The 22,409-nt window shown below is 46.0% G+C and overlaps 3 protein-coding genes across 3 annotated transcripts in view; all 3 read left to right on the top strand.

The window, feature by feature from the left end:
• The window catches only part of LOC128707823 (uncharacterized transmembrane protein DDB_G0289901), an 89,473-nt gene extending 78,944 nt beyond the window's left edge, over positions 1–10,529 (top strand). Inside the window, exons 3-4 of the mRNA XM_053802781.1 lie at positions 289–472; positions 8,700–10,529. Of these exons, the coding sequence (XP_053658756.1) occupies positions 289–472; positions 8,700–10,529 (2,014 nt within the window). The remainder of the gene's footprint in view (positions 1–288; positions 473–8,699) is intronic.
• Positions 10,530–18,038: 7,509 nt separating this feature from the next.
• Positions 18,039–18,795, top strand: LOC128709105 (apolipoprotein D-like). The gene is made up of 3 exons (XM_053804089.1): positions 18,039–18,390; positions 18,463–18,688; positions 18,750–18,795. Exons 1-3 carry the CDS (start codon positions 18,039–18,041, stop codon positions 18,793–18,795), a joined length of 624 nt encoding a protein of 207 aa, XP_053660064.1.
• Positions 18,796–19,362: 567 nt separating this feature from the next.
• LOC128717828 (apolipoprotein D-like) lies at positions 19,363–22,067 on the top strand. Its single transcript, XM_053811500.1, has 4 exons — positions 19,363–19,432; positions 21,211–21,669; positions 21,746–21,847; positions 21,919–22,067. Exons 1-4 carry the CDS (start codon positions 19,363–19,365, stop codon positions 22,065–22,067), a joined length of 780 nt encoding a protein of 259 aa, XP_053667475.1.
• Positions 22,068–22,409: the final 342 nt, after the last annotated feature.

Raw genomic sequence — 22,409 nt, 5'->3', positions numbered from 1 at the left:
CACTCCGGTCTTGGGTTTCCCACAGTCCCACGGGACACTCGTCTTCGGTAAGGGAACGCACCATCCCGTGCACATTAATTAACTGTGTCGCCCCGGAGTCGGAGAGATATTCCGGTGGGCTCCCCTGGGGGCCTCTCGGTACCCCGGGCGCAACAGCGGGCACCAACTATCAACTGTAGCGCACAAAAATACTGCACTACCCGAAACTTTACGCCGAGCTGACATCGCACCGTGCAGTGTTATTAATTCGATTCGTGTTCAATTTTCTCTTCCACCATTTTTACCCAGACACAAACGAAAAGTTCAAAACTTCCTGCCATGCAAGACGCCTACCCGTGGGCCACCGCATCTGGACGCGACAGGTGTATCCGCGGCACACTCCGTGACGTACGAGGATCCGGACGTACACTTAGGCCATCATCCGCTGGTAATGCGGCATCATCACCATCACCATCATCACCACAATATGGAGGTAAGTGTGACATTGAGGTCCTTCGGTTAAGCAAAAGGATTCTTCGAGGTTCTCGCATAAGCACGTCTAAACACAGAACTCCCATTCTCAAACGCGAAGCCCTAAGATAGGAAACAAAGCTGCAGAAAGCCTACCAAATCTCAACCCCCTGTTTTTACCCCCTCCAGCGCCTCACCGACTGGCCGAATGGAAGAGTCTCGTCGGGGGTACGTTGTCAAAATTAATTTGCTCTGTCAGATTACATTAAATCATTTTAAATTGGATAATTCCGAGTGACATATTTTTCTGGGGAGGCCCTTCACTCCCCAAAAACCGGTCAAAATTAAAAATTCTCGTCACACACACACACTCTTACGCCATCACCCGTGTCACTTTTGGCCCTTTTTTTGGGGAGGGTGAGTTTTTTTTTAAACGGCGACTTCAGACTTGTTACAGTAATCAATTTTTAATTTCTACCTTTTACAATCACTTGTCCACAGACGGACGGCTGTGGGTTTTCGCTTTCTCTCTCCTCCACGATTGCTTCATCTCCAGAACTTGGGGACGGTTTTGTTTTTTTGCTTTTTTTTGCTGCCGATACACAATGTCCAAACGTGTCATGTATTCTTTTTTCGGTTTTCAGTTTTAATTATTAATGTTATGCTGCGCGCTTCTGTCACATCGCCATCTCCCATCAGCCTACTACCGATCGACGGGAATGTTGGTTCTTTTAAGGGGTGTTGGCGAAAAAAATATGTCCAATTTTGATGAATTGGAAAATCAAATTGTCCAACCGTGTGTGTGTGTTTATTATCGATCATTGTTTTGTTGCGAAGTCTCGGCACGTCTTAATGTTGATGCAAAATTAAGCGAGAACGTGTTCGCTTTACGGTACAATGAAGGGTGTACCGTTTTGTGTCTGCCTAATAGGGAAGAAGGAAACTGGCGATGGAAACAGCAGTACCTCTGAAGATGTGTGTGTGTGTTTTTTTTTACTTGAGACTCATCACGAACAAGAATGAAGGTAAAATGAATGAATCTAGCATGAATGGATAGCGTACTTTTTTCATTGAGTGTAACATCCTGTTGTGCCTACTGCTACATCCAATAGATTCTAATGCAGTTCTGCCATGTTGTATGCAGAGCGGAGGAACTCTTCAGCTGTCACAACAACTGTCACAATAGAAACCGGATATGTACGACTGGGAAATAAATCTCCAAAACGGCAATAATTTTTTAGCCCGTTTTTTTTTTGCTCGCTTGAGTTTGATGCCACAATCAAACAAAACTAAATCCCCATATAAGCACGCGATCCTCCGGTACGAACTGCCTCGAACGGTACGTCCGTCTCGGTCGCAAGGATCAGACGCGCGCACGTACATCCCTTACCCCAAAAACCAGCCGAGACAACCGAACAAAAGCGCGGTGGTTGATGGTACACTCGCGCTGTCGATGTCTCGTTCCTGTGCCTTCCGCCCAGCATCCTGTGCACATATAGATATCTCACGTCGGGATAAACTGTCATAATATTACGACAAACCATGTCAAAGCACTTCATCCACAACGACAATAGTGTCGCTCGTTTGCTTCTAATTCCGGCTTGTTGCGCGAGTGGAATTTTGCAGTCGACAGAAAAGGCCACTCCTTCCCCCCACTGCGTGATGTTCTCAAGAGCCTTTTTGGGTTTTTTTTTTGTGGTCTCCTGTATTCCGGAGAGGAGGCCTCCGGTGGGTTTTTTTCCTTGCTGTGTGGACCAAGGATCAATGACAAACGACAACCAGCAAGCAGTAAGCAGGTTTTTGTGCGCGAACCACACACATATCGGGTTGAAACTTGATGAAGGGCCGCCTCGGCCGGGTGTGTCTGCTGTGTGCAGCTCTCGGTTGCACCTCTGCCGAGCGCAAGATTTCAAAATTAATGCACAGAACCGAACACAACAAACAAAAAATGATGAGAAAAACGGGGTAGATGATAAAGCTTGTGAACGAATTCGGACAGATCTGGAAACCCTCGAACGGCGGTAGGGTTCGTTTCTTTCCTTCCGCGTCTTTTCTTCTGTCCGTCTTGAGAGTGATTCCGTGGCAGAATTATAATAAAACATTCGTATGACAGTCTGTCCGCTCCGTTTGTTGGATTGTGAACGCAAGGTATTTATTTCCATTGCTCAATCATATTACACAACAACCGCAATAACAATCGAGCCGGAAAATGATGGAAACCAAACCCGTGTCAAAAACCCCTGCCTCGCTCGAGTACGTGTCTTTTGTGTCGCCGAGTGTCTCGAGTGAAAATTTAAACATCATATCATATTTCCTTACCACCGATGCCACGTTCAAGATGCTTCCTTTCTTGTTGATCAGACCCAAGGAAGGGTGTACGTCGCTGGTAGGCGAAGAAATAGCATATAGAGAAATGTTTTTTTGGGACTTTTCTTTTTTATGTATTCCACGAAATCCCGCACCGTTGAAAGCAGAACTGCTCCGGTGATATGGTGGTGTACAGGTGTGTCACGCGTCCCCAGAACATAATTCCCTTACCCCCAAAACGGTGGGCTAGCGGTGAGTAAGATATCTATTCGCCGGCTACACACAACACCCTTTCGCATAGCAGCGGACGTTTTGTTTCCCAATAATTTTGTTTTCTGGTTTCGGCCGGACCCCGACGGGAGACGCTCTACTCGCCGAGGTTAATTTATATGTTTCCATTTACATTTCATTAGGCTGACCCGGGTGTCCGCACCGCGTACGGGCAATGGTTTGTTGCTTGCCAGCAAATGGCCAATCTTCGGTGCAGAGAAGGTCGCTTCGTGCGTGAATAGATGTTTGACCATTCGAGAGCTTTCGTAGGTTCGTGAGAGCGCGAAGGTGTACCGTTTTGTACGGAACCGGGCAGGCAACCTTCAATAATATAATCCTTTTCCTCCATCGCGCAACACCCATATTGTCGACGGTCGTTTTTTTTATTTCTGCGCTGCAAACAGTGTTTCCCAGGACCGGCTGATGTGGTGAGCAGGGATTTGCCGGCTGAAAATGCCAACGCTAATAACTCTTCGCTTCAAGCAGAGCGAGAGAGGGCAGTGATTCTTTTTCCCTGCCCCTTGGTGATCCACACCCCACGCTGCCACGGTCAGGTCAAGCTCAAGCATCGCAAGCGCAACACCAAAAAAAAAAAACCTTGGGCCCCGTGTCGCATCGTGTTAGGGGTGAGTGCGAAGCGAATTATGATTGGCGTGTGATGATCAAATTTCGTGTCTGTGTAATAATGCTGTCAAACATGTTTATTCCCGGTGTGTCCCGGTTTCGGTACCGTCCATCTCGGCCGACTTGCCCTTTACGTCTTTACGGTGCCCAACCACGAAAGCGTGCGCTGTGGCCGCCGCTTTGTACGTATGTCTCGTCCGTCTGCCATGTTCGCTGTCATGCTGCGCGGTACACCGTGTGCCCGCGTGTGTGTGAAATCGTAGGTCTTCGGCAGATGCCGCGGCGTTGCCGCTAATTAACAACTGTATACGCCTCGAAATATGCCGGCATTTGCTGGAATTTATACGAATAAAGGTGAGCAACGGACCGAAGCTGCGGGGGGATCCATTTTAAGGATCGGTCTCAAACGCTTATCACTTCTAATTATTCGATAGCGAAGCGCGATGCGAGCACCTTGAGCCACCAGGAAAGGTTAGCAAAGGAACTACAAGCGGACATAACATAGATCAGCGCTCTCGAGCAGCTGAGTTCCTTGAGCGGACAGGCGATAAAAATTAGTTAAAATTGATACCCATAGCGAAACGCGCTAGGAATGTCTAATTGGGATTTATAGAAATGAGATTTAAAATCATTTCATCGGCTGGGTTTTGCTAAAGCTGCCCCCATATCATGTGGGCTATGCTCCAATGATATTTCCATGCATGGATGCCACTTAACTTAAAGCCTTAAAGTATGCAATTCAAAACAAATAAAAAAAAATAAACCCCCAATACATTCCTGCCCGGTGTGAAACCTTTCAACGTCTTCGCACATCAGGTTGCATATTTTCATCGAATCTTCCCCCTATCTGCTCCATCCGACTGTGGTCACTTTGGTACACACGTTCACACGCCTAACCAAGCAGCATATCACCCCCTTCAACATCTCTCCTCCCGATGGCTGAGACACGACTCCAAACAAATAATATTTAGTTTCATCCGAAACCTCAACCAGAGGGCTTGGGGAGGGGGAGTTCACTATCCTCCCACCCGGCTGGCTGTGGTCAGCAGAAAGTGGGAACGACAGCCCGGGAGGGGTGAAATAACAAGAAAAAGGATCGACGGAGTTGATCGACGGTGCGCCTTTCGGGCGCGTTAGACCGTAAAGACCCAGCGAAGTGGACAAGATGTACCCGGGGTGCGCTTCGCGCATTGTGAAAAAAGCAGAAAAGATTCTTGTCAGGGAGCTAAACCACCAAACTACTCCACCTCAAAGGCACATTTATATCAACAAAAGAGCGCAGCAACGCCATCACACAACACCGCAAGATATTGTTGCCTGTTTGTGCCACGTTTCTCCCGTGCTGTTGTTGCTGTGAGGTTGCGCGTCTCTTATGACGAACGACTACTCTTCAGCATCCAGCCGGAATATCCCCTCACCTCAGTGCGCTGCCCCTGTCCTGCCACACATGTCCGAAGGGACGAACGATCGCGCGCGCGCGCTCTCTCGCTATTTGGGTGGTATTTACGTTGTTGTTGTGTGCCCCATGCCTCTTTCTTCTTCACTTTCGAGTACGAGCCGAGTAGAACAAGCCGGGCAACCGATGAGACCACACACGGTGACGCTCACACGGACCCGGAACGAGGGGGAGGGTGGAAGTTGTTCATCATCAACCATCAGCACCACACTGGAAAATGGTGGATCCCGTGCGTGCGCGCGTGAAGATCGCGATGTCGAGTGGTAATCTAGTAGTAGTACAACTGCCTAACCACTCTCGTCCACCTAATGCCATTCGGGGTGGTAGGGGGGGTTGCTTCCCTTAACCAGCTGCTAGCGAAAAAACGGGATAAACGGAATGAAAACACAACTCTCTCATATCCAATGCTAAATCAAACCCCTCAAATCCCCTACCCGTGTGGAGAAAGAAGGGGGGGAGGTGGCCAAACACAAAACACACAAGATATATAAAACATTAAATACACAACTTCGCCATATTGTTTGTACAGTGGTGTAATGTCTGATACGCTGTTTGTTATCCAAACAATGTCTTTACGGGTGTCCGTCGTGCTGCCCGCCCTTTGCCACCGTCACGTGGATCTTTGCGCGATGTTTTGAGTGATCGTAGCTGATCATGTTTCCTGTGTGCGCTACCTCCTCTGTATCATGCTTTCCATCCATCCAAACTCACCTTTTTATTGTAATCATGTTCAGCTTTATTCCTCATGCTCTCGTGCTCCACTCTCAAGTGTCCACTCTCGTGTCCGACCCGTGCGTGTATTGCACGGTACCACACACTTGTCAGAATGCTGCTAAAATTCAGATGCCCAAAAACTCGGTCTCATTTCCGTAAGCAATTTCGGCCGTCAAGTGTAGTGCCCTTGCAGGGGTGAAGTGCTCACCCAACAATAGGTATTTGTGGCATCAGGGAAAATCAGCGGCAGCACTCGCACCTCTTATCTTGTCCTGTTTTCGTTTACGGCATAATGATATCCGGAAATGGTGCGAACAATCAACATGGGACCCCCATTCATCGCAAGGTACGTGTGTCATGACCAGCACACACACACACACACTTCACGCTTCACGCTTCCCGTTGATCGTGGATTTTCAACACCTTTTTCCCATGCTGGAAACACACTATTTGCGCATATTACTTGGAACACTTGTCCCGATCTTGCCCCCTCCCCCACCTTCCCCTACCACTACATTATTGTAATGGTGTACGATAAGCTCTGGCACGTTTCTGACATCTCAAACCAACATAGAGTCGCACACACACACGCGCGCGCACAGCTCAATTCAACTTGCATATCTTAATATGTACATACACTTATGTTGGTGCACAGATTGGAAAACTGCACACGAATGCCATTTTTGCATGATTGCGAAGACGCGACGGAAAACGAGAACTATTGTCGCACGTAGAACCTGCATAAAACTATATGCATATCTGTGCCCCTCTGTTACCTCTCCGTAAAGGGTGTAAGGGTAGTAGCACAAAAAAAATATAGCTGGCGATTGAAAGGCACTTTCTGTTGGGACTGTGGGAAATTCAAATAATAAAATGAAGTCGTGAGTGTGGAGACATGGATAAAAAATGGATATACATACATCACCGGGAGGATTTTTTTTTTGTGGAGAGAAGGAAATGCAAACCAGGATTTAGATAGTTTTCCGATCATCCCGACCCGGGAACGGGAAGGCAAAAAAAAAAAAGTGCATGCATAAGCAAACAGCCACCGATAGCGAGTGGAGCACACCACCATCTCGTGCCAATGCGGGAACTCGGGTGATAAGTTTACAATTGTTGTCTACCTTCCTTTCGAAACTAACAAGTGCTATTTTCCCTTCGCACAAGTGGCTGCTAGCAAACCGTTGTGTGTGTGCACACGACGCTAGTACCGCGTACCGCGTTGTGTGGCCAAAAATCAAACACCACGACCGAGTTTTCCCATAGCCGCTTCAAATGGGTAAGTGTGTTTGTAAGGCGCTTGCAAACGTCAGCCACAAAACCCCCTCCCCCTTGGGGAGAAGATGTTGGGTAGTAACACAGCAGCGCAAGGGTCGAAACGCTGCATTAACCGAACCCAAAGGATACACTCGCGGACTTGCCATTCCGACGAACACAATGGAAAGCCATACGAGGACGACAGACAAAATGCGCTACTTCCTCAACCACACACACACATTGGGGCTGTGTGTGTGAGTGTGTGTGTGGGGGGGGGGGGGGGGGGCACTTATGAGGGAGCATGGGGACTGGAAGCTGAACTCTGCAGAATGCGCTTTCGCGTATGTGTGTTTGGAAAGCCACTCGAGTAGTTGAAAAAGAGGGCGGAGGGGGCGGAGGGGGTGGAGGAAGGAGGGGGTGGAGGAAGGAGGGGGAATTCAGTTACAAACCCAACAACCCCCTCAGCGCCGGGGAGCTTCCGGGATTTTTTTTTTCCGACTGGCCAAGAATTCCCTTAACTACTACTATCCGTTTGTGCTTGGCCGTTGAATGTGTGGAGCACAATGAAGCTGGAAACTGGCAACACACATCATGCAAACAACCCCTCTCCCCCTTTCCCACACCCATTTTGCGTTTCTTCGTCCTGTCCTGTGTGTCTTCATCAGTACAGTTGTCTACCTTGCGGGGAGCTGGGTACATTTTTGGTTGCAACCCGATCGACAATGCGACATCCACCGTGTTGTCACATGCAACCATCGGTATCGTATCACGGATTGCTGCTGTATTTACCGAGCGCTTCTACGATGACTTCCCTGCGAGATTGGGAGCTGTTAACATAAAACTTACTCAAGTGGTTCGAATTTCACACTCTCGATCGATTTCTTCCCATTTCGCGGGGAACTCGTCAAGCGATGTTTGTGTTTTTCTTTCCAGGGAAGTTCCTTTGGAGCTTAGACGCTAGAACACCTGCTAATGCACTGCTTACTGCGTCGGACAGCGAGTAGAAAGAGAGTTATAAAAGGAAAGCTTTATGGAGTAGGTTTGCAAAAACACTTCTTCACCACTACTCGTACTTTAATAGATTCCGATTCGGTAGCGCCCAGGTGAACCGCGCAAGTGCCGGAACCAAAAAAACAATGTCTACCAGCGGGGAACGTGAAGTGCCATTGTATGGTTTTATTCATGTAATAAAAAAAAACAATTCACACCTCAAAATGGATGGCACGGGAAATGGCGAGATGTTTCGTTGAGTTTCGGGCACAAACCTCGCACATAGCAGCAACGGTTCCCGCGAGCGGTGGGGCATTGTGTAAAGAATGCGGTGCAACTCCCTCGGTGTTCGTGTGTGAAAATGCGTCCTGCGTGTTTCGTAGCGTAAAGCGTTGAATGCGTTCAATGCCACGGAGGGTTCTCTTCAGGGCCAACCATTGTCATTGACGCGCAGGCACGGGGAAATAGGTTGTAAGGATTCTGCTGTGATTTTATCGCTCGTACGGAGAAGTGTGAATAAGTGCTGCTTTAGTAGAAGAGAACCGCTCTTGAGAACCTTTTCAGCACCGTTGTCATGCACCGGCCAGTAACTAATGTGCGTATTTTTTCGTTCACTCTTCACTCTCCACAGCTGCACGCGAAACAGATCCATTATCCTAGCGGATACCCGATGCCACGGTCGCCGCCATTGTTTATCTGCTCGTCGCCCGGTCCGGATCCGTACCGATCGCATGACAACGTGTACGAGGAGCTAGAGCACGGTCCGGGGCGGGACACGGACTCGGAACCACCGATCCAGTCGGACGATGACTTTGCCGAGGATGAGCTAAGCTTGCCGGGCGACCGCTCCTTCCACAAATCGCCATCGGATGGTGGCACTACGGTGGCCACGATCTACCACGATCGCAGCAATGGCGGCAGTAGCAACAGTGCGGCCACGACAGCATCCGGCTCTACCGTGCCGGTCACGGATGGGCTGATGGTGACTCCCGGTGGTCAGCCCGGTGCTGCCCCCTACCTCGAGCGAAACCGCACCGAACGCAACTCGCTCCTATCGTCGTCGTCCTCGTCCGGCAATGACAATAACCATCCCCTGCACCACACCGGACATCGGGTCGCAGCGGCCGGCGGTAATGGCACTTCGACACCTTCCGGTGCGAACAACAACGGCGGTGGAGGTGCTGCCTGCGGTGGCAATAGCCAGGGTAACAACAATAATGGTAGTAATAGCAGTGGTAGTAGCAGTGCCAGCAACAGCAACCGCAACTCCAACTCCAGCACGGACTGTGGGAACAACAACAATAACAACCACCACCACCCTGGCAGCGTGGCCAACGGTGCGAACGGTGCTAGCTGTAATGGTAATGGTGTAGTGTCGTCATCGTTAGGATTGTTCCGTACGCGCAAGCATCATCCTGCCACGTTGGGCGGATCCGGTCGAAGGACCGGTGGTGGACATCCGTTTGCTGCCGGCGTAGTGAACACGTGCCCGAGCCCGTTGGACGGTGGACCGCTTGGGGGTGGAGATCCGGTCGTACTGCCGCCGATGTACGACGAGCGGGGCATGATGACGTTACCACCGCCAGCCTACAATCACACCCTCGCGACGAGTCATCACCATCACCATCCGCACCATGGGCACCATAGTCATCACCTGAACAGCGTTAATAATAATTCCACCACCGGCAGTCGGTCCAACTACTACAGCACGATCGACGATGCGGGCGAGCTGTTGGATCCGGTGGAGCGGCGGAATCGCATCAACGCGCAACTGTCCGCCTCGGCCTCCGGACCCATCGGTACCGTGTCGACCATCTTCCGCAACGGGCACCGTGGACCGGTGGCGCCCGGGTACGGTGTGCCACCCGGTGGTGGACGCTCGCGAACGAACCCCCGTGCGTCCGACCGGCGAACCGGTGGACGGAATGGGAATGGGGGTAACCAGCTGGCCGTAATATCGGCACCGCAAGATCCCTCGCAGTATATCTACCACGAGCCCGTCTTCCACGAGGGCCTCATCTACGATGGGTGCCTATCGCACACGTACAGCGATCGGAGCGGTGGCAGCGGTAGTACCGGTACGGGCAGTACGGGCGGTGTCGCCTACCATCCCTACATTCTGCCACAGTTCACCACCTTCCGGAACGGTAGCGTACCGGGTATTGTAGGTGGTGGCGGCAATGGAGGAGTACCACCGTCATCGCATCCTGCCGGCCATTCGATATACTCGCGCGATTCGAGCTTCGGGTCCGATTCGGGTTACAGTCAGCATACGCAAACGTCGAACCGAAGCGTGGCCGGTTGGAGTCAACGTCGACCAACCGGACAATCTACCACGTCCAGTAATGGTCCTGGTGGTGGTTGCAATAGTGTTAGTGGCGTTGCAGCAGTACCCCCGAAAGCAGCCAACACAGCCGAACAGCAGCCTTCAACAGTGCCACCGACGATGGTGGACTCTTGAGAGAAAGCAACGGTCTGCACCAGAACTGCCGGACCCTTCATATCCAGTATTGTATACGGCAAGCTTCTACTGTGATCTGGGCGCACAAGTCAAACTTGTCAAACAGGTCGTCAAAAAGAGTCCCACGCAAATCAGGAAGGGTCACTGATATTAGGAAGGTAATAGGAAGGAACGTTGCGAGATGAGCTAGAGGAGGGTTAGCTGATAAAGGAAAAGAAGAAGAAGAAAAAAAACAAGAAAACCAAGAATGTGATTTTAATTTTAGTGTCAATCGTATCCCCGCCCCCGGCATCTACGGTCGTCGGGTGTGTGTTGATAGTAGCAGTCGTCCGTTTTTCTTTAAAGCTTAATTTGAGTGTACAGTTGTTTGTTTTGCCAAGATACCAATGCCCCCTCTCCCCCCGGAACTGGATGGGTGGATAGCGCACCACCATAAAAGAGAGAGAGACTGTCCCCAAGCAAATAATAGTAGTATCCCTGTAAGGAAACAATCATTTCTAAATAACCAAGTCTAGAACTCACCATTCGCGCCTCATCTTGGCGTGTAGAGAGGAAGTAAAACGGTTGTAAAATATGGCTGCGTGTCCGCCTGTCCAGTTTCCACAATGGCAGTTTCGCATAGTAGTATTAGCGGTAGTAGTAGGAAAACACACACACCGTGTACAGTGTAGTAGGGTTAGGTATAGAAGGGAATGGTCGATAGTGTGTTTCCGAGTGTGCGTGTGTGTGTTTGTGGTAGGTACTTAACAGAGGCAGTCGGTTCGAGAGCTTTCCTTACACATAATCGTATCGTATAGAAGAGAACAAAACCACACACAAACATACTACGCAAAACCATGAGCACAGTCCACGTATCCTAATGGGTGAGAGGTTTGGGGGTTCCGTTTCTAATAAGGAGCACATTAGTGAACAGGGTGGGACATTTGTATATAGATCTCTTCGAGCTTCCTTTGCTCGGCCACCGCCCCATCGTTCCTTCCCCTTTGTCAAACAGGGAAAAAGTAACTATCCTTGAAATCCTCTTTAGGTTTTCGGTTTTCCCTTCTGTTTGAACCAGTTTTTGATCAAGCACGATCAACATAACGACCCGTTAAGCCGGTCCTGTCCGACATCTTCTAGTAAGATAGTGAACAGGAAGCAAGGTTGTTCGGTGAGTTTACTCTTGTGGTTGTAATTTGTGCGTAATTTCTAAGGCAGCGTGACGCCGCGTAGGCGATATCCTTCCACGATCGGTCGGAAAGCGTTTACTCTCTCTCTGACTGTTTTACTTCTTCTCAACAGGACAGGTTTGGGTTTACTGTTTTATACGATGCAGAGACTTTTATTTCGCCAATGTAAGTCTTGTTACTGTTGACAAACAAGGTGCTAAAAAAGCTTTTAATGCTGATATCACGATAGAATTGCACCATTCACTTTTAGTATGCCGTGTATACGAGATGAACACAGGCTTACTTTGTTGTGCGGATTGCATAAACATAGGCTTCATATCATGATGGAAGCGCCTAATGTCTTGCTAATCTTCATGATGAATCTTGTTTTATTGACTTTGTTAACAGTTGGATTAGCTTTTGTTATAAGATCTTAATCTGGTTATTTTTGTGTTGTTTAAATTTTCTGATAATCATTTCCGCTTCCTGGGCAAACAGCAGGATGTTTTACATTATTTTTTCTCTTGTTTTGTTGTACATGCGATCAATTCAGTTCCAATTTTTTTAAAATATAAACCGTTATATACTGGATGGTCGATATAATGTTCATCTCGTCAACATGATTTTCTTCTATAACATTCTCATTCACTCCTACACATCCTTTGTATTCATATGTGTTATTCAATTGTAATACATACTACTGTTTGATGATTGAAACAGTGTGTTTGTGAAGCCTAATAACTGGTAACAATTTTGTACTCTGTTTTGAATGCTGCTAGTAAATTTAATGTTAATGTACCACAAATTCTACCTAGAAATGCATTTAGTTTTGTTCAAATGGTTTATAACAGCAGCAGTAAAGCAGTGAGAGTAGAGAAAATGCCACCGAACGATTGTGTATTTGTAAAATGGCGCCGACATTAAAAAAAATGATAGATTAAAAACCCTGTAAATACTCTGTACAGACATAGAACTTTACGAAATTCAACAAAAGTCACTGGATGCCAAGGTAAAACAAGAAGCTGCAGAAAAGATGAAAAGAGCAAAACTCTTGTACACATTGACAGGTTCACTTTTACTTTTCGATTTGATATATCTGTTTCGATTGTGTTTTCTTCCACGGATTATCTTACAGTTCGCATTGAAACTGCAGTAATCTTTGAACTGTTTTCTTATCTTGTTTTTTTTTATGATTGACTGCTCTCTCCAATGAGCAGTTTGCATGGAGGCAATAAATAGTGTTTCTACTTTGCTTTCTCTTTTGCTAGTACGTTTCTAATGTACTCTCCACTAACAACTCTCTGTACCTGTATTCGTCACTTCCTTACCGCTAGTGAAAGCTGGAATGAAAGTAGACAAAGCAAAGTGAGCGAAAACAACTAAGAACCCTTCATTCCTTTCTCTGTGTTTGGTAGCATTATCAACCGTTGTAGCGTCGTGTTTCGAAAACAAGGATAGAGCAAAGAAAGAAAAAAATAGAACTGTACAACAAGAACCCCATTCGGAGTACTAAAGAAAATCTTCTACTCACCAGCAGAGAGATAGGCAAGCAATAGAAGCGAAACACAGGGATATATAAACGAAAACTAAGAAATGCAAAGTAATAATTCAATCGATGAGCAAAAGGAAAAACGAAAACACAAAGAAATACAGAAAGAGCAAACAAGATTACCATATCATTTTAGACTGTAGTGCATATTGAAACGAGAAAGTAAGGAACGAAACGAGTTGCAAAGGGAAGTGAAAGGCGATTCTCACGAAAACGCGCAGCACAATGTGTTTTGTATCGTTCGAAAGCAAATTTTAAACCAAATGAAAATGGGAAAGGATACTACAGGGGTGTAGCACTAAACCCGCAGAAGCCGGCGGTTTGTGTGTGAAGCCGTAAAATTATATCAACCAAACCGAGTGATATGGGGGGTCGAGCGAACTGATAGAGGATCACACACTAGCAAAACCCGTAGCTCTTTGCTGCTGCAAAGCGTTTACGTGAAAATGGTGGTTACTTTACTATTTCAAGATATTGCAAGATGTGGCGAAAAAATGTGTAAATTCGATTCGATTTTGTACATACCTAAAATGACAAATGACTCCAGACTTCAAGAAAGATAAAAGAAAGAGTGAAAAACAGCATTTTCAAACTACAAACTACTGGAGGTAATCAACCAAACTGCCGCGCACCGCGTCAAACCAGTCAAAAAAAAATTTCCCGTACTTCCTTCTTACTACCTACCCTTTTTTCCCTCCCCAAAATACAAATACAATCGAAAGCAAAAAGATGGAAAAATCATGCAAAAGAGAAGGAAATGGAAATATGAGACGCACCGCAGTGGGTGTAAGCAAGTAAAAGAAGAAACAACAAAACAAAACAAAAAAAACAAAAACCTATCGTGTAGAGAAAAACTAGTGGAAAAGAATTAATAAAATTGATAAAATGCAAATCAAATAAGAAAAAAAAAACAAATGCTTGTGTTATGGGTGCCAAACGTGTGCGGCAAGGAGAAGGAAAGAAAACGGGCGGAAATTCCAGCGGTAATTTTATACTCTCATTATCGGATTTAAAATTGTGTGTCATGTAAACTGGCTGAAAAAAAAGAAGGATTTTCCGATTCTTTCAGTGTGTTTAATCAGCACACACTGTGCATGTTTTTCTTTTTTCGTATTCGCTTCTGCATGGAAGGGAAAAACAATTCCCACAAAAACCGCCAACATCGAACGCGCACAATATTTACGGCCAGTGTGAGAAGGATTTTGCGATCATTATGCAATTGGTTGCACACTTTTAAACAGTTTTTATTTTAATACCGTGAAGTACAGCTTATTGCTACACTCGTAAACACGAATATCACAAGTATACGCATAGGAAACCCTTGGTGAAATCACTTGCTACGGGTATAATGCAGCAATTTCGTACAGAAGCTTCCATTTGTAGCCTTTTTGTCTCAAAATTAATAAATAATTTTTTATTTCCAGAAATAAACAAGACACGCTCGTTACACTCCATTTGTTATTGTGGTCTGCGTAAAGCCGATGCGATCGCCGGAAAAGCATTGACAGAAGCGTTAGAGCACGACGGGAAGAGAGTGGAAAAATGATCGAATGAATACAGTAAATAATTTAATTGATTTTCGTACCCATTAACTTTTCGGAAGCAGTGTGTCGGTGGCGGTTACCATGCATCAACGGGTGCATCAAGCACAATGAGAGCCCTTTCCTTTGCAGCATCATTTGGTCCTCATTAATAACATCGACAAACGAATGCAAAAAAACGTCAGGGATTCATCAGCGAACCGGATTTTGGTGCCGCCAACATCACTGTCGGTGCTCGTTGTAACGAGCCAAATGGAAAATAATCAAATAAGCCGGGGAGAAATTAAACGCGAGAAAGGACACCAAAGCGTGGGATGTGGGCGCTTTATCGAACCGTTAAGAATATTATTATCAATTCAATAATATAAGCCGCCATTTGTTTGATCAACTGGGTACGGTGCATGAACACGAAAATCGGGGATCGGGTTGTAATTATTAAGGAAGCTACTTTTGATGTCGCCGAACCATTGTTGCTGAATGTGTTGCAAACGTAGAGTACGCAGTACACTGACTATTTTTCGTTAAGATTTATGTTTTTTTATTGCAATTAATCATATTTCCACTTTTGCTGGGTAACTATTTGAACTTGTACGATTGAAATTTGCATTTTACATGAGGTTGTGTTATGTGCTTGTTGTACACCGAGAATAGAAAATCAGAATGTTGTAAAGGCGATTTACCAAATGTCGGTGGAGTTGAAATTTTGAAAGGCATGTACATTGATTTGCATACTTTTAGGCTCATTCGTGCATTCTTCCATTTTACACTAGTGGGTACAACAGGAGTGTTTTGTTCGTTTCCAAATGTATTCCTTGATGATATATAACTATAATATTACATTTTAAAGGATAAGTTAACTTCATATTATCAACTGTTTCCTGTTATTTGATATACTTATTACGGATGGAAGTATTGCAAATTGATTTTGTACTTCATAAGAAAAATTAACGATAATTTAAAATTTCAATCGGTTGGTTAAAGAGACGACATGCGTTTAGAAGCTCGGGGAACAAGCCATTTATATGAGATTGATAAATCCTTTAAAAGAATATTGTTTTCCATTTAAAAATATACGGAATGCAGAAGTTGAAATTAAATATTTAAAAAAAACTCACTAATTTGGGTGGGCAATTTGTAGCAGAAAATGTTTCATTACTTTGTTACATAATCCAAATGGAAAATTTCTTAAAATCAGAAGCGCAGAGCACGTGCCTGTAAAATCCGACAAGAATGTCTGTCGAAAGTTTTAAAATCAATCGGTTCACAAGTTGCCGAGAAATACTGGGAACCGATGGGCAAAACTTTGTCAACTAAATTAATTCATAACAATGTCTTCTTAGCTTTCACGTTTTGCTCGATAAACAGGCGAAAGTTATTAATTTAGATGAGAAAAAGTGAGAGGACAACTAGCACAGTCCGGCAAAGTGGAACAGCAGTAATGTACTTAGTTACTTACTAACTGAAACTACAACCAAGGTCTTGGTCTGCTGCAGGAGTGTTCTAAACCGCTCACGGTCGAGCCGTCGTCTGCCAATCGTTTATCCCGGCCTTTCTGGCGGACGCATCAACGCCATTACTCCATCCTAATTTGGACTGTCACGCCTCTTCTGTTCATGTGGACGACCTAAAAGGACTTTACGGGTTGGATCGTTCGGTGTCATTCTCATGACGTGACCAGCTCACCAAAGCCTGGTGAGTCTAATCCACTGTAAGACAGTGAGTTCGCCTACAGTTGATAGAACTCGTCAGTCGGGCGGCTCCTCCATTGTCCTTCAACACATACGGGGCCAAAAATCCTTGTCAGCATCTTCCTCTCCAACGCGGCTAAGAAAGTTTCGTCAGTTTTAGACAAAGGCCATGTGTCAGAGAAGTGTGTGAGTACTGGAACTATATAAGTTTTATACAGTCCCTATTTCGTTCGGTAAAGTTTAGGCACCTTTTTAAAACGGATCAGCCGAACGTAAGTTTGATTGGATTGGAATGGAAGAATTCGTCTTAGATAAGTATATTCGTTGCTATAAAAAGAAGTCCGGCCAAATGAAACGCTCACTATTTAATACGAAAAGAGTAAGTCAATTTGCTTTTGATAATGTGTATGCATAGGACGGCCCTGTGGTTTATTGGTAGTGGCGCCGGTCTTTACATGGCAGGACTGGTCTAAAATCCCATCCGGACGCAGTACAGACTATTCAGTTACGGCTAAAACTAAAGTCAAAGAAAGACAGAAATGGTGCAGAACTAGGCATCTGGAGGCTCTTGTGCCGTCAAAGAAGAATGCCCAAGCATATAAAGCTTTTCAAAGGAATACTTTCGAGAGTTTGTTTTTAAATATATTTATTTCTTTTATTAAAATTCGCAGCTTCCATGGCTAATAATATCAATTAGCCAATTAGTCTGAATTTCCCCCTTTTGGATGCTATTTAGATATTCAATACGTGTAACATAAATTGTTTCCCTCACAAAATGCATCACACCCATTGCGTAACAGTGCAGAATTAGCAAGGGGCCAGTATTTCACAACATTGACACACTTCTTCCGAACGGAACGCCGATAGGAGCTAATTGCTCGATAAAAATACCCCCCGGTCCCGACGCTTAAACACAGGTAATTGACCAGGGACCAGAGACCACCTTTCGGACTTCCCGAAACAAAACAAGCAAAGCTTGAAGATTCCCACGCCCAAAAAACTGGGCTACCCACGTGCTCTGCTTTGAAATCAATTGCACAAATCAATGAAATGGCCCGATAATGCAGCTACCCTTCGTCGATCACGACAGATACGATCGAGCGTTACAAACCATTCGTTCTAGAAGCTTTCAATGTTTACGTTCAATAAAACACACCGGTGCCCGATAACAGGACGGCACGACCACTTTTCTCATTGATACCGGAAAATCTGATTTACAGCTGATAGGTGAGTGGTGGGTGAGATTACGGTTACGTGACACGGGAACTTTCCAGAAGGATGCTCTCCGCCAGCTACCGAAAGCAATCCGAAACCGATTGCACCAGTCCGAACTGCCGTCGGTGCTGCTGCTGTTCCGGTCCGAGTTCCTTATCGATTGTTGAGTGCAGATTTACTACAGATAGATACGCCTTTTATCAAGATCGAGTAACGAGTTTGCTGGTACGGTTATGTTTATGATACGCGGTTAGATAACGCGGTGAAGGTTCGTATAAAAGTCTTCGACCGGGCAGTGTCCACCATCAAACTAACTAGTGTCTTCACACTCACAACAACAGTGGTAGAGCGCAAAACAACCTTGCAAAATGAACTCCATTCAATTGCTCGCAGCAGTCTTCGTGCTTGGGCTTGTGCAGCTGGCCAGCGGACAGATTGTCTCGCCCGGACAATGCCAGGACTTTCCGGTGCACGTGAACTTTGACGTGGCCCGGTACCTGGGCTTGTGGTACGAGATCCGCCGCTACGAGCAGGTGTTCCAGCTTGGTGGTGAATGTGTTACGGCCGAGTACTCGCTGAACGACGATGGCAGTGTGCGTGTGTTCAACTCGATGGTGGTGCCACCGGCGCAGGTCCGATCGGCCGACACTGGCCGGGCCGTGATTGCCTTCCCCGATGAGTCCCCGCTGGAGGCTAAGCTGAACGTTACGTTCGATGCCGGTAAGTGACGGCCGTCGGCTAAGGTGCACTCGCACAGATCTTCTAACACTCTACCAACTGTTGGGCCTACAGCTGCCGTCGATGTTTCGGCCAACTACTGGGTTCTTGGCACAGACTATGACAGCTATGCCGTCGTTTGGGGTTGCTTCGGAGTGGGCACTACACTGCGTGCCGAAAGTGCCTGGGTGCTGTCCCGTACGCCCCAGCTGTCCGCCCAGGCTGAGGCCGAAGTACAGCGGTACGTCGATGAGTTCCTGATCGAAGCCGATCTTCGTACCACCAGACAGGATGACACGTTGTAAGTATTTCTGCGCTGCATCACAGATTCCGTTTATCTAATTCTCCGTGTTTCGGTACAGCTGCTGCTCGGTTGATCCGGAAAACACCGCATACCCACCGTGCTAGTAGTGCTGGCACATGTTCCGGTGTAGTTTATTCCATGAATAAGAATCCCAACATACGCTAAGGCTTAGTTATAAGAATGAAAAATAAAGACATTTCTAATTGAACATTGCACTGTTCTTAAATTGGGTGCTGCACCAAGAGGGTTTAGGTTGAAGAGATTCCTCTTTGTCAGAAAATAAACTTCTCCTTGGTCGATCAAGCTTAACTTTGCAGTCTTAGTAGGCTGCTACCTTCAGAAATTCGGTAGCGTGGCATCATTCTCATAGCAAGGTCAGACCATATTACTTAAAAAGCGTTATACTGATGGAAGATCCTCTAGTATTTCACACGATCCTCTGTTACAAATCACTGGTGATCATCAGCAGGGATAAAGCATGGGGTAAAGCACAGGGTCTAGAAGAACAGATAGATGGAAAATTTCCAAAGGGCGATCATCGCTGTGCACGAATTCAATATATTTATCCAGCGTTTGTTAATATTTGGGATATATTGCAATAATTATATCCGAGACCTACAACTTCAAATGAAATAACTAGCACAATGTCTAATAAAGTCTCTTTGTGACAGATGTCTTCTACCCAGTTAGAGCATTCAAAGAACTTTACCAACTTAGTCGCCAAAATTGTTTCCGATCATTGTATTGTGGCTTGGTCCGTCCGATACTGGAGTACGCCAGTGTTGTGTGGAGCCCTCTCTGGAGTTCTGGCTACTGCTAGAGTTGAAAGGGTGCACAAACTCTTCACGCGCTCCAAAGCCGATCTACCATCCTCTCCAACTCGGTGTGAGCTTCTAGACCTTCCTTTGCTGGAATCTAGACGTTGCCATGCTCAAGGAGTTTTTATTGCCGGCTTACTTCGTTCTCGTCCTCCACGTTATTTGGTTCTAACGCTCTAAACCCGCTTTTAGTGTGTTTTCGGCAGTTCAATGTTCTCTCTATTCGTCGCTCTCGTCTGTTATCCTCTGTTACTATCTAGCTGTTTACCTGTATTCTTTTCTCTTTCTCTTTTGTGTCTTCTATCCCTATCTACTCCGTTTTGTTATTTGTTCATTTCCATTTCTATTTGTTTCCTTTTCTTTATGTTTTCCCGGTTTGGTTGTACTCGCTTGCTCCAGCAGTTTTCTTCGTTTATTTCATTTATTTATTGCAACTTTATTTTATTGTAGCGCTTAGTTTAGAACAATCTATAACAATAACTAATAATAGTAATAATAATAATAAAGTTGTACATCTCCCAGTTTTCTATCTCTAACAGAGTTGCAATCCTGCATAACTGAGAGGATCGGTTCTTTTAACCCGCATTAGGCGGTTAAGACGCGACGATGATGGTTTCACTTGCTCAATTAACACGTTGTCTGCCACCATACATGCCCACTAAACTGCCCCGTCAGGCCACGGAATCACTCTTTGAAACGATTGCGTTTGCTTTTGCATTTTTTCTCTTTTAAATCAAATTCACAAATTCTCTTTGTTGTCTCAGTCGCTCCACAATGTTGTTTGTTTGGCTAATTCCATGAAATTTCATTCTTGAAACCCCCCTCCCCTCCCTTCCCTTCCCTTTCTTCGCCTCTCGCAAAAGTTGCTGACATTCCGACTCCAACTACTGCTTGCAAGGGAATCGGATGTATCAGATTCTGACAAAATCACTTCTATGAATTCCTCCTTTTTACCTATAATCGATTGTTCTACTGTGTACTTCCCTACGAGGTGTCCAAGCTGTCCCGATCAACCTCAACTTTGTGATGAGTGTTTTAAGATTGTGCATCAAAAGTAAAGGATGAATAAATGAACTCCGAGATCTTATAATTATTGTTCATTCTCATTTTCATTGATTTATGAAAACATATTAGAAACTCATTTTGATATTTTAATCATTTTTTAAGAAATCATAACCCTTAAAGAAAAGCACTGTGAAAGAACCGATCAAAGACGTGCAAATTTATCTCTTGTAACTCGTCTTTTACAATGTGTAGTGTGTCAGCCACCATGTGGCTGACGTGGCCCGATCGGAAAAACCCCGTCAACAACGGAAAAACCCCGTGGCAGACAACGTGTTAAAGCATTTGCTTAGTTAACTAAAACAACAACGCGCTAGGAAGTACGATTAGACTGACCGTTGGGCACAACAATCGTAAGCAATACAAAACACATTAAAATGTGGCTATTATTCCGATTCATTAATTTCAAGTCATTCTAGTCGTTTCTAGCGATAACCTCAAGCAGCAGCAATAACCGCCAAGAGCGATCCTCTTCGCCCAACACCTTTGTCTTACCGGCCAAAGTCAAGGTGAGGTGTGATGAGGTTATCACCTCGCCTCGGATCATTTTCCCGAGTCTTTGCTGGCCAATGTTTTTGTTTGCTGATTGACTCCCCCTGGTCAACACATACACACCTCATCCCGTGCCGGGATAAATAGCCATCGCGATCAGCGATGCGTTGAGGGTAATTTCTTTCGCAGCCAGCACACGATCGTTGCTTAGTGTTGCCGTTGATTCCATCGAGCACGGTTCGAGCGTGCCCGCCACAATGTTTGCCCGTGTGTTCGCGATTGTGATGGTTGGGTTTGTGGCCTGTGTTGCCGGGCTGCTGACCGATGAGGCCTGTCCGTCGGATGTGACGGCGATGAAAGACTTCTCGCTGAACGATTACACCGGCCGCTGGTTCGAAATCAAGCGTTACGAGCAGTTCTACGAGCGGGATCTGGATTGTGTCGTGGCCGAATACCAGAAGACGGGCGACGATAGCATCTCCATGAAGAATGGTGCATTCAGTCTGAGCAACAATACGCGGGTGGTTAGCGAAGGTACGGGGGTGGTATCGTATCCGGATGATGTGACTCATCCGGCTAAGCTTAGTGTGGCCTACTTCGGAGCAAGTGAGTGTTTGGTTGGGGAGGGGTAGTGTCTCCTGAAGGGCTATTAACGAACCGATTCCCTCCATTGTCCAAACAGAGCCGAAACGAAGCAACTACTGGGTGCTGGACACGGACTACACCTCCTTCGCCGTCGTGTGGTCCTGTGAACCGTTCTTCAAGGACGCTTCCAAGAATGTCCGTAAGTATCGCGGGAATGGATGACGCGAAGTGAGATGAGATATTGTAGCAACTCTTCCTCCTCAATACCAGTGGGCTTCTGGATTTTCTCGCGCAATCCTACCTTCCCAACCGATGAGGCTGTGGTGAAGCGTGTCGATGAGCTGGTCAAGAAGTACGGCGACGCGTCCAAGTTCGAGGTACCGAACCAATCCGACGAACGTTGTCCACGATCTTACTAAATGCGCAACGCCAGAAGCGTCACATAAATGATGGAAAATGCAGTAAACATTGAACCAGGCAGAGTTATTCGCAATTGGTAATAAACGCTAAATTGAAACGATAAGATAACGCCCTTGGTGAGACGATAAGCTTCCAGGTCATCCGATTAAACGCATTTGGATTACGCGTTAACGTTAATTTTTATTTTTATTGTAACATACTGATACGTAAATATAGAACACAGCAACATCAATTACAGTACAGTGGCTCAGTTGCGTTAGCTCCTGTCCACTAATGGCAGATCGTTGATCATACTAAAACACGGGACACCTAAAAAAAAAGAGAGCGTTTCCGATTAGTGA

The sequence above is a fragment of the Anopheles marshallii genome, chromosome 2 (assembly GCF_943734725.1).
Source record: "Anopheles marshallii chromosome 2, idAnoMarsDA_429_01, whole genome shotgun sequence".
Lineage (NCBI taxonomy): Eukaryota > Metazoa > Arthropoda > Insecta > Diptera > Culicidae > Anopheles > Anopheles marshallii.
This window is presented reverse-complemented; position numbering and strand designations above follow the sequence as displayed.

What these genes read in the sequence shown, in the direction of transcription:
- LOC128709105 (XM_053804089.1), top strand. Translation starts at nt 18,039, where the DNA reads ATGAACTCCATTCAATTGCTCGCAGCAGTCTTCGTGCTTGGGCTTGTG. An exon ending in GAACGTTACGTTCGATGCCG is followed by an intron (nt 18,391 to 18,462) that starts GTAAGTGACGGC and finishes TTGGGCCTACAG; the next exon opens with CTGCCGTCGATGTTTCGGCC. An exon ending in ACCAGACAGGATGACACGTT is followed by an intron (nt 18,689 to 18,749) that starts GTAAGTATTTCT and finishes GTTTCGGTACAG; the next exon opens with CTGCTGCTCGGTTGATCCGG.
- LOC128717828 (XM_053811500.1), top strand. Translation starts at nt 19,363, where the DNA reads ATGTCTTCTACCCAGTTAGAGCATTCAAAGAACTTTACCAACTTAGTC. An exon ending in CAAAATTGTTTCCGATCATT is followed by an intron (nt 19,433 to 21,210) that starts GTATTGTGGCTT and finishes CGGGATAAATAG; the next exon opens with CCATCGCGATCAGCGATGCG. An exon ending in GGACGCTTCCAAGAATGTCC is followed by an intron (nt 21,848 to 21,918) that starts GTAAGTATCGCG and finishes CCTCAATACCAG; the next exon opens with TGGGCTTCTGGATTTTCTCG.